The 12792-nt window shown below is 35.1% G+C and overlaps 1 protein-coding gene across 2 annotated transcripts in view; it reads left to right on the top strand.

Annotated features, from left to right (window-relative positions):
• Positions 1–6490, top strand: part of LOC149836801 (putative exonuclease domain-containing protein At3g15140) — a 45228-nt gene extending 38738 nt beyond the window's left edge. For both annotated transcript variants that reach the window (XM_090007125.1, XM_090007126.1), the window contains 3 exons: positions 2421–2546; positions 5608–5731; positions 5995–6490. In XM_090007125.1, coding sequence (XP_089863251.1) covers positions 2421–2546; positions 5608–5731; positions 5995–6195 — 451 coding nt within the window. In that variant the 3' untranslated portion in view covers positions 6196–6490. The remainder of the gene's footprint in view (positions 1–2420; positions 2547–5607; positions 5732–5994) is intronic.
• The last annotated feature ends 6302 nt before the right edge of the window (positions 6491–12792 follow it).

Below are 12792 nucleotides of genomic sequence, written 5' to 3'. Positions count from 1 at the left end.
AAAATTGGTGCTTTAAAAAATTTTAAAATGTAAAAATAATACAAATAAATAAGAAAAATAACATGTTTAGATAATAAAATGCACATATAATAAAAGAAATAAGTAAAACATATAAAAGAAAGAAGAAAAATGTAATTAAGATATAGAAAAGAAGTGAAAAAGTAAAAGGTAATTCATAATATCATGATATTGTCAGTGATAATATCACACTATATGTATTTTTTTGAGATTTTCATAATATCATGATAATTTGCCTTTAATATCGTTTCATGAATTTACAACTATATTTTCAAAATATTGCTTATATTTGTGACAGGAAGCATGCACCCACTTCAGTTCACATGAGTGCAGTCATGCAGATTATTCGATATATTAAGGGCAGTTTAACTAAATGACTATTTGTGTCATCTTTCTCTTTAAATTTAATTGCTTATACCAATTCTGATTGGAGAGGCAATCCTAATGATCGTATTTCTATAATAGGATATTGCATTTTTTTTCTGTGACTCCCTTGTATCTTTGAGATGAAAGAAGCAAAAGAAAGTGTCACTTTCATCCACTGAAGCTCAATACCCGACAATGACTATTACCACCATGAAAATTGTATGGCTGAATTTTTTTCTAAAAGCATGGGCATCTACATCTCTACACCTACGAAGATGTGTTGTGATAATAAAAACACCATCTACATTGCAAGCAATCACACTTTCTACGAGCAGACAAAACACATAGAGATTGATTGCCATTATGTTCATGAAGAATTCCTCAAGGAAACTATCTAGCTACCTTATTTGACATCCGAATATAAAATTGCCTATTTCTTCATTAAAACCTTGTTAGTTATCATCTCCTCGCTTCTCTTTTTTCTTAACAAATTGTCGATCATTTCCCCATCAGTTTGAGGTGGGGTGTTAAATGTATATATATATATACATTTCATTTGTATATATGTATATTTATATATGTATTTTTTATAGATTGTAATATAGGTATTTTTATTTTTATTTTATTTGTAATAGGTACTGTCCATTAGGGGCAGTTTTGGTCTTTTTATTTTTTTTCTTATTTCTGCACTTCCCATTAGGGGCAGTATAGACCTTTTCTTATAGCTGTTGGGCTATCACAACGGTTGGTTGGGCTCACCTCTCTCTCTTTCTCATGTATATATGTGGGTCTCTTCCCACATTTGTTCCATGTTTTTCTTAAGCATTTTATCAATAAATATTATCTATTTTTTATGTGTTTCTCAGCCCTTTAATGGCTTATCCTTGTGTATCATCAATGATCTTGATATTTTCCTTTAGTAGCTATTGTGTATTGCCTATTTTGACTTTGTATTTGTGCACATCTTACATTGTCTTGTGTTGTGCACACATTTTTTGTATTTCATTACAACCTCCACCTTCTCTTCTCTTTTTACTGACACCACTACTTCTAGCACCAACCACACCTTTTTCCTTCATTGTAAAGCTTCTTACTTTTGATGCCATGTTAAGGGGTCGTAGGATTAAAAGTAGAAAGCTCATCATTTACCTCATTTCATGGCCACACATATCCCATTTTCGCTTCATTTATCTCCTCTTGCTTTTTTCTTTCAAAGTGGTAAGCAACTAGTGACATTGCCATTTCACGGGATCCAGCAAATTCTTTGATGTGTATAGAGCAACATTGTGATGTATCTCGGTCAAATGATGCCTCAACCGAGAGATACTACCACAAAAAAGTATTATGGAAAAACTTACACTCGGTTTTCAATCGTTACTTGAGTACTCCATTGCTATGGTGGGTCATTTAACATCATCTTCCTCCAAAAAAACTCAATAAGAAGAAAAAAATAGAGATTTTTACCTTAATCCACTTTTTGGAGTTGAAAAGGGTGAAAATGCACTCTTGAGCAATCCACAAAAGCCCTTCCTTGTGCACGGATTGGTCCCTAAGTTGCTCTCACAGATTCTAGGGTGTGTGAGTTTCCCTCTAATGACCTCTACACAATTGATGAAGTCGGCCCTCAAAAGATCTTTAAAATCCAAAAACTAAAAGTAAAATTCGACCATTTTTAAAGTGTGTCGAAGGTGTATCGTGCGATACTAACAATGCAGATATGATACATACTTGTATCACGATGAGTGTGTATCATATTGAAATTGGTAATAGTAACTGCTAATGAAACTTCCACCAACTTGTGTGTCTCTATCTGCACTCTTTGTGCATTTGAGAGTCAGTTCCCAAATGCTTTGATGGTGCCAAGTGAATCCATTGGTGATTCATCTTTTTCAACCCAACCTGAACATTTTGGAGTCTTCACTTGTGCTTCGCTTGTCAATAAGCCAGTCCCATTGAGATCTATGTTGATGAATTTTGGTCATTTGAAACTGTTTTTCTTTCATTGCTAGCTTGATTGGGATTACTTTCATTTGCAGTGTCTGGCATGATACAGCAGTACCTTTCAGAGAAGTGCTTCAAGACTTTGAGATATGGCTCACACATCATTGCTTGTGGCAAAAACAGTTGGGAGGATCTCTTCATCGTGCAGCATTTGTAATTTGGTGGGTTGAGCTAAATGATGGAATTCATTTTCATGCTTATCAGTTTTATTTTGATCTCCTGTATGTACTATATTGAAAGTTACGGTTCTCACCCCTCCTCTTCTATGCATGAAGTTATGTTAGTTTTTACTACCAGATAACCTACTTCCTGACTCTGCAAACACTTGTGTATGCTGTGTAACTAACCAACAGTTAAGTCCAATCTTTAGTGCCTTACATATTTCATAAATTTTCATACAACAATTTTTCTGTCTGCAAATCAAGTTTTAAATTTTAAGCATGCTTTCACAATGTAGCAAAATTCAAGTCATCAATATTAGTGGCCTTTGTCACTCTTAAATCTTGTTATTTTTTATTTTCCTTTTTATAGATCCATTATAACTTGTGTCGAACTTGAAACAAGTAGATATATGGCGATCAAGTTCATATTATGTACATCTGAAGGTTGAGGAAGAGGTTGAAAGTCATTTAAGGAAAAACACGTCTAACTTTCAGTTAGAGTTTTTCCTGGACAATTGCTGCAATTTCTCATATGTAAAGTTTGAAGTGTCTCTAGTAGAACGTGTAGTGAATAACCATATATGATGCAAAGCAGTCGCTTCTATATCAACTTTCACTACCTTTTGAGCTCTCCGAGCATAGAATTCTAGTTTTCATGAAACAGATAGGGAGGACTCAATTGACATACACATGCATGGTGGAAATTCTGAGAGTTCTCTCATCTTGGTCTGTTATCTCTGTGGCAGATCTTTTTCGGACTATCAAGCATTTCTTGTCATGAAGATTTATAAGGAATCAGTTAGTTGGATTACTGTGACATGGTTACTTTGATAATCCTGTATTCAGCTTAAGATATCAGTCACTGAGTTTGTGATGAGCTGCTAGTGTGTTGCCTGGCCCTGGAATATTTCAATGAAAATATTGGTGAAAGCACAAGCGGACAAGATTGCTAATTCTAATAATTTCCTAACACCAACTTAGTACAGTGGTAACTTTATTTTAAAGATTAGGCATTAGTTCTTCCTCTTTTTTCTTTCCTTTCCTTTCCTTTCCTTTTTGGTATGCAGCTGTAACAAGTTCTTTTGAGTTCTTGAAATTCTTACTACACTAATAGTGAGTCTCATGATTCTGGTTCGGATGTCAAGCAAGACAATATTTGCAAGAAGCTTCATTGTGTACGCTATGGACATCAATATTATTTTTGTTGCAGTTTATATTACATTTGGTGAATTCACTTATTGTCACTGTAGTAGAATAGCAGCTTAAAGGATACAATCCAAGATCATCAGGAAGCTGATATTCAAAGATACTTGGTAGCAACCAGTAGCTATAAGATTTTTTTCCCTAGAAATATGCAATATTAAGTGAATAAGCAACTTAGGGCTAGAACAAAAAGATGATTATCCAAAATAAGACACCTTTGCATGTAGATGATGCAAGTGCCTTCTCTGCAGAATGATAATATCTCATTTTTTTTGTACTTATGGTATCATCAACATGTAAAAGTAGCACATCCAGTGTCTAAATTTCTAACCTCGAACTACTCAAGCTAGGATTGAAAGGCTTCTTTAAGACCATGCAGTGTTGAATGTAATATGATGTTTTTCTGAGCGGCTGTTCATGTGAATCAAAGATATTCACATCAAACTACTAAAGAAGCCATGATTGAATAGGAACCTCAAAAGTACAGGAAACCATTGCAACGAGCCTCCTCCTTTGGGATTATGATCTTGCTTTGAAACTTTTAAGCCAATATATTTATAGGGGATCACCGTGTCATTTATGTTCTTAGTTGATGGATTCATGAAAACCTAAGTGTTTAGGTCCTTAAGGATCAGAAGTCGATAACCAATGGAATTATGTCTGTTTTGTGTCTTGAATCCCACAAAATTAGTTCCAGGAATCAAAGGATCATGCTCCTTTTAAGGAGGAGCTCTGCATATGGAAAATCATGCAAAACTTTTAGTTGACCAATGCAAGTAAAAGTCTGGAACTTGTGGATATACAACCGAATGGATGGAAGTGGATATGTACCCATTTATGCAATACATTGAAGAATGATGCCCTTGTTTAGGAAGGGTGATGCTTACATTCATATCCAGAAGGTTAGTTGTTTGAGCAATTTGACCTTTTCCTTCGATGAATCAATGCATATTGCATGTTTATGAGTTAAACAATGTCTTCTTTTTTTAATAATATAACTGGTTTTTAGGCTTATGTCTATTGATTAGTTTGTAAATAAGCTCTCTCTAAGAGCCTCTGTCAACATGTATGGCATATTTCCTGGTTGACTTGGCCTTTTTTAGACGTGGGCTGAATTTTTTATTTGCATTTGCTCATGTTTGGAGAGTTCATTTTCATATATTACAGCATACTTTTATTGCATGATGATCTTTAAGGAAACTGATCTAATAACCGTTGCACAATTAAAAATTCTTTCAAAATCCCAGCTTGGCTTTTTGTTCTCTTAATCTTTTCCTTTCAAATCGTTCTATGGTACATCCTTGCTTATCATCATTAACAAATGAACTTTTCTTTTATGTTTATCGGAAGAGTTTTGAAAATACATTAAAAATACATTAAAAAACTTTCTTTCTGATGTAATCCAATCAATGTCTGATGTCCTACCTCATATGCTTGCGTGGGGATTTATCTTTGGTGGCCCATTTGGTATTGTTATATGCCTTATGAATCCAAGTTTATTCATACATCTTGAGATTTATCCAATTTTTTTTGTCAAGGTTGCTGGCTTATATGCTTGGAAGAGCTTCTACTAATGCTTTCTTTATTTGAGCTTACCATGACATGCACACTGACTTGTAGAAATAAAACATGGGTAAATTCACATGGAGTGCTGAAATCATTTCCATGATGGTGGTTCAGGAATGTCATATTTTGATTTTTCTGAATAAAATATATAAATTTGGACCATAATTCCTATACTTGAGAGAAATACGAACTAATGCTTTTCTAGTTACGTGTCTATTTTTTTGTTTCCTGTATGTAGTTTACAAGACTGTTACCCATTATTTAGTGACGTTTTTTGTTTTGTTTTGGATAGTGGAAATTGGGACATAAAGACTAAAATTCCTCAGCAGTGTATAGTTTCTGGTATTGAAGTGCCATCATATTTCATGGAGTGGATCAACTTGAAAGACATCTATCTCAACTTCTACAAGAGGAGGGTAAGTAGTAAAACTAGTGGAGCAGGGAATAATCTGTCGCCCTGATTGTTTGCTTTCAGCACAAGGGCAGACAGTTATCCATTGTAATTCTTGGGGTTTCTGATCTGCCACATTAAAAAGAACATGGACTATTGAGTTCCTTCTTCTGATGGGCTGGTGATCCATCTGATGCCCTTGTCTGAGCACAGCTTTTTTCATGTCTTCTTTTTCCTCTCTCCATTTATTCCTGAGACACTGACTACCTCATCGGTATGTTATTTCAGGCTACTGGGATGATGGCCATGATTAAGGAATTGGGTATCAGCATGTTGGGGAGCCACCACTTAGGAATTGATGACGCAAAGAACATCACAAGGGTGTTGCAGCACATGCTTAGTGATGGTGCTCATTTGCAGATAACAGCAAGGAGAAGTTGCAAAGATCTTGGCAATGTGGAATTCTTTTTCAAGGATAGGATTAGATAGCAGAAGTACTATCATTCTTGTTAAACCTAAGAGTATTGTTCAAATACTTTGATGTGTTTTGATTCATAGAAAAGGTTCATCCATTCAAGGAGGATCATAGTGCGCTGACATGCATACACACATGCTCACATTTTGCGTGCATGAGCTCTTGCACTCATACTCAACCATTTTTTATCCATCGTTATTGTTTTAAAATTTTACTGGTTTAGAGCCACTGGCCTTAGTCTCCTTGTTGTGATCATAACAATTAAACAAAAAAAGGCATTATATCAACCATGGTTTGTTTTTATTAAAATTTGAGAAACTTTCATTTTATTCAGTTTCTTTGGGAGAAATTGTTAAAAATTAAGTAAAATAAAATCAATAAAAGAAAAAAGTTGAAAATAAGTGAAAGAACAACCACTTGAGATATCACGTGACCTTGACTATTGTGATTTCATTGATGTTTAACTCCTGTCAAAATGCTGTGATAGATGAGGAGGTATCTTTAAAAATGTGGCAATACTTATCACTAGACTTGTAAGTCTAACCCCAACACAGCTTCTCTCACTCGGCCTGATAACCTGAGTTTTAGATCTCATTTCCTAGGAAACGAATGTTGCCCATACTTTTGAGCCATAAGATGTGAAAACAGTAGTTGACAAGTTTCGTAAAACTTTTATGTACTTCATATTTGGTTGTTATTCTAGTAACATTTTTTCCATCTTGTTACTTTCCTATTTCTATTGACACCAATGAGGTATTTGTCAATTGATTGGGGTGCCAAAGTCCAAGTCATTATCTTTATAAAAATGAATGATGCATTCTAATCTGATATTATTAATTGGTTTAAGATATTCTGCAACTAATTGCAATTAAGCAATATGGTAACCATTTGAGAAAGGTCTCTCCACAAATACAAGTAATACATGCATAGTCACAATGCCTCCTAAACGTGGGGTAAAAAATCATGGCGGTTTTTGCATGCAAAAATTGCATATAAAGCTACCACCGAGGTGGTATCCCATGTGGTAAGCGGGGTCCTGTGCCTAGCTGAAGGCCCAGGTTCGAATCACTCTGCCACATGGGGCTTAAGAGATATCTGGTAGGGGTCTGCCTAACCCCAGCTTGCCTTTCAAAAAAAGAAAATTGCATATAAAGCTTGTCTGGTAGGGGCAGCTAGTGCACGTCACCTTGTGTAATGGTATAGTTGTATAATTGGTAGGGGTCTGCTTAACCCAGCTTGTCTTTCAAAAAAAAGTGCATATAAGGCTGACCATGAGGGCTCTGCTCATCTGGTAGGGAGGATCCATCTGGTTGGAGCGATTCAATGAATGACATCAAGTTGAAGGATCATCACGAGTTTGAAACCCGTGACTACGGGTCCCTTGCTGTGATGCCAAAGCTGGGTGTACTTTCTGGTGGGCAAGTTGAACACAAGACTTTTACACAATGAGATCTCCAGTGAGTGGAGGTTTTCCCTAGTTATCTGATATATATAAGGTTAATATTGGCTACTAATGAGTAGAAATCACTCTTTTCTTCAATTTTTATTTTTTGTATATCAAATGTTACGGATGTGATCTACATAGTTTGTTTAGTTGGAAACATGTTTTGAATCATGTGATTATGACAAGTTATTAGGTTTTTAAAAGGTTCCAAAGATCAATGGTCTACAATGTGCCAAAATTTCACAACTCAAAAGATCACATTTTGGCATTAGAAAAGCATGATCCAAGGCTTGATCCTTAACAAACAAATCATGGTGAACACATTTGTGTGGTTAGATTGAGTCAGTACAACTTGCACCTATGATTTCTAGCTCATTAGTTTAGTACCTTCATTAGTAGTTAATATATATATATATATATATATATATATATATATATATATATATATATATATATATATAAAGAGAGAGAAATGGGTACATGCTAAATGAGTTTTTGTGCTCTTTCAGTGTTTATTTTGCAGTTTGGACCCCATAAATATGTTGGCCATGGTCGATTTACAAGGAATTCACACCTGGATCATGTGCTTTCAATGAAAAAAAATGATATTTGAAGCCTCAAAATTTTATAAAGATTTTAGACCATCGATTTTTTGAATGTCATAAAAACCCACCCATATGTCAAAATCGAATACTTCAAGAGCTGATCCCTATGAATTCAAGTACATAGATTACATCTGTACGGTTAGAATTTGAAAATAAAATAAAAAAGGCTTGAGAAACTCATTTAACATGTTTCATTTAGCACGAACTGATTACTCTCTCTCTCTCTCTCTCTATATATATATATATATATATTTCTATCCAAGTGCTGTGTTAGGTTCTTCCCACTGAATGGTGCCTCCCCAGTTGGTTCTTTTGTTTGTTTGGAGTTGCATATTTAACGAATACTTTTCTTTCTCCTCAAAACAGAAGTGTTGTGTAAGGTTCCTGATGTTTGTTTTCAAGGACACCAATAAAGAATCAAAATGGCTAAAACTTACAATAAAATAGGCTTAAATGGTGATTGCATGATCATGAGAGGGAACATCTTATCTTGGAAAATTATTCAATATGTATACAAAAGGTCAGTTTGTCTCCCCTTTTTCTGTACCAACAAATGGTCATAACGAAAGTGGTGGTGCGGCCACTGCCCCTCTTGCAGGTCATGCCTCTCTCTCGGCAAACAGAAGTGATGCGGCCGAAACCTCTTTCCATTAGAAAACCCCTTTTGTAGGCTATTTTCCGGTGAAAAATCGAGGAAAAAAAACAGAAAACCTAAGACAAAAGATATGCTGAAATATCGCCAGATTTACAAAATATCACGATATTTTGTAAATCTTACTAAAAAATATTATTTTTAACTTTTAAGGTATTATTCACGAAAAAAATATCAGATTTTCCCATAAATCTTGCAATATTTTTTACTATGCTGGGGATGAAGGTGAAAATCAAAACCCGTGGAGAGATGGAGGTGGAGATGGACTTACCTGCACCAACTCACCCTCGATCCTCGTTAATGAAATTATTAATATACCTTTATTATATTACAAAATAATATTTAAATTATATATATATATAAGTTCATATATATATATATATAAGTTCATACTTCCTAACCCAAAACTAGTCCCCTTTCTATCATCTCCTTCCTCCAACGACTCTAAAGAAGAATTATTTAAATCCTGAAGAAAAACAGAGATCCTTTCAAACTTGCCACATTTGGGACGGGGACGAAAGATGAGGAATGGAAGTAAAAATCAAACCCGCCACTGGGATGGATTGAGGATGGAGGGCAAAATTTTGAGACAGGGCTGGGGTGAAGAGCTTGTACCCATGCCCCCCGGTCCACTATCATCCCTAGGCTTATATAATATAATATAATATGTATTATTTTTTATGACAAAAAACTCTTACCAAAATAAGGAAAAGCTCGGTTGAGCCCCCACGACCACCCTGCCTTACTAGGCCCACCTCAACATAAAATATATTATATATATATAACATATAATATACATTATATAAAACATAATATAATATATATTATATATAATATAATATAATATATATTATATATAATATATTGTATTATATTATATTATATTATATATAATATATTATATATATAATATAATAGGATCGGCTCTGCTCGATTAAGCCCATGGGTGGGCCATGGGCTGGAGTTTTCTCAACGACCGGGCCATTGACTAGGCTGGCCCGGTCCATTAACAGGTTGGGCCAGCCCGTTGTCCAACCCCGAACCACTTTTATTGTTGAGATGAGACGAAGATTAAGCCATGGCCACAAATATCATCCATTTTTTGAAAATCTTGCAAAAAATAATTAAAAAAAGGTAATGTTTTTTAAATATCACCTATTTTGAAAATATCATGCTTTTATGGTACTATTTACCACGTTATTAATGTGATTATATAAGTTTTTTATATTTTATATATTAATGGTTTTTTTATATTTTTGCATATTTTTTATATACTTTTATTTAAATGTAACTGCATTTTCTTGAGATTTTACTGAGGAAAACATTTTTCCAAAATTTACTGTACGAATTTTCTTTGCCAATAAACATGCAGAGAGTGTGAGATTGCAAATGAGTATGGTTAGACACAACTAGGGTTGGGAAACAAGATGAGCCGTTAGTGGCTTGGCTAGTAAGGAGAGCTAGTTCAAACTTGTGAAATAGGAGCATGAACATTAAGAGGGTTGAAGTGTTTGGCCTGCAAGCAATAAACCCAAGAGTTCAAATCCTATTGCTTCTAAGTTGAAACAATTTTTATTTTATAAATGAGTTAGTTTGAGTTTGACTTAGTAGGTTGAAGGTTCAAATTCCATTATTTTCAACTTTATATATATATATATATATATATATATATATATATATATATATATATAGAGAGAGAGAGAGAGAGAGAGAGAGAGAGTATGGGAACTAGAAATATGGGCATTTCCAATACTTTTTTGCAAATCCAACCATGTGGATGTGCTTGGCATGATGAATTTGCTAGGAATCAACCATTGGATCATTATTTTTATGCAAAATGTGATTTTTGAATGCTTGAATATTTATGAAGATTATGAGCCATTGATTTTAAAACCTTAAAAGAATCATGTTTATGCATCAAAATTGAATGATTCAAGAGCGGATTCTTATAAAACAAAGCATATAGATCACATCCAAGAATTAAAAAATCCATGAAAATAGCGGTTCACACATTAGTTTTCATATTTTCAGTTCTCATATTCTAGTGATTATATATATAGTAACTAGAATATGAGAACTCGAAATGTGGGCATTTCCCAACCATGTGGATGTGCTTGACATGATGAATTTGCTAGGAATTATTTTTGATAAAAAATATGATTTTTGAAAGCTTGAATATTTATGAAGATTATGAACCATTGATTTTAATTAAAACCTTAAAAAAATCACATGTATGCATCAAAATACGGGTTCTTATAAATCCATGCATGTAGATCACATCTGTACAGTTAGATTCAAGCGAAAAGAACGAAAAATCCGGTTCACACACACACACACAATATATATATATATATATATATATATATATATATTGTAAATGAGCTTGCTCATGCTCTTCTGGTTTAACTCAGGCTTTTCATGAGCTCAAGCTTGGCTCGGCTCAACATAGTAAATGAGCCAAGCTTGAATACCATCTGATCTGTTCGTTTTACCAGCCCTAGACACAACAAGACAATGGATCCAAATTTTGAAAAATGCGTTCAGTTTAAAATTTTCAAATTCAAATCTGACTTGGACTTCTCACTGAAGTTCCACATCCATTAAATAAATGGGAGCCTATGTTAGTAGATACTATGAAAGCGGGTTGAAATCTACTGATTCTCTGGTAAAAAAGAAAAACAGGTTGGGTTAGACCCTTTCCAACCAACCTGACGATATATTGCTAAATGATTCTGAACATGTCCAAAAATTAGAGACCCGACTCTGATCACTCGGATTTGTACCATGCAAATTTGAAGTGTGTCACATCTGTTTCGAGTTTTCAACCTTGTCCTGAACCACTCCACCAACTTTGGTCCTACCTTGAACTGAACCACCCCCACCAACTTTTGGGCCTGCACCAATCAAAATCCTTACTAGATTTAGTTCCCCGAGTGTAACCATGCATGCTTATATTTTAAGAAATTTATTCTTTACTATCATCTCGTTCTTCTTTTATTGTAGATATCCACTTATCATAAGAATGGTGGATGCTTAAAGATGATCTCGCCCTACACTTGTGATCAGAATCAAGAGGTGAATGGGTTTAAGCCTCGGGATGCTACTAACCTACAGCAAGATGATGGCTGGCAGACTGTGAAGTCGAAGAAAGTTTGGCATCGGAAAGGGGAGACTTCAAAGTTCAGACCAATGGAGGCTGAAGTCAGTAAGTATAGAGCAAGGTTGTTAAATGCGAAGAGGCGAAGCGAGGCGTTGAGCCTGTGCTTCGCCTCTGAGGCGTACGCCTCTCACAACTGGTATGGAAGTGAAGCGGTGGGACGGGAGGCAGTAAGAGAAGGACCACGCGCCCAGCTGGTACGGAAGCGAGGGATATGCCGGTCGTCCGGTGGTCGAAGAAGACTGAGCGGCAGCTGCAGCACAGCAACTCCGGTGGTCGGTGGTCACAACTGGTCGGAGGTTGATGAGGGGCGCATCACAGCAACGTCTCAATACCTTGAGCGTGCGCCTCGCCTCTGAGGGGTACTCTTCAGGTACTGCGGCGTACGCCTCTCACAACACTGGTATAGAGCGATATCAGGGTATGTTTAATGGCTTGTCCAAGATTAGATAGAATGACACAACAGACAGAATAGGGGTTAATTATTTAACAATTGTAGTTCATCCAACATTTGTTTCGATTGTACACGGAAGTTGTGTTCCAAAGTTCAATGTTTGTTTTATGTTATGGGAACAACAAGAATGAACCATGCATGATAACTTCGTTTTGAACTTTACGACTCATTCTGCTCAACCATATGGGTGTTTTAACATGATTATTATGGATTTTAACTTCGGACATAGATCTCGGATCTAAAAACTAAAAACAATATTTAAAATTTGAGTAATTTGAAAAAAAAAATAAGAATTAATA

Source organism: Nuphar pumila, chromosome 5 (genome assembly GCF_984573655.1).
Source record: "Nuphar pumila chromosome 5, dmNupPumi1.hap1.1, whole genome shotgun sequence".
NCBI classification, from domain to species: Eukaryota; Viridiplantae; Streptophyta; class Magnoliopsida; order Nymphaeales; family Nymphaeaceae; genus Nuphar; species Nuphar pumila.
The sequence above is the reverse complement of the archived record's forward strand: the minus strand, read 5'-3'. Positions and strand labels throughout refer to the sequence as shown.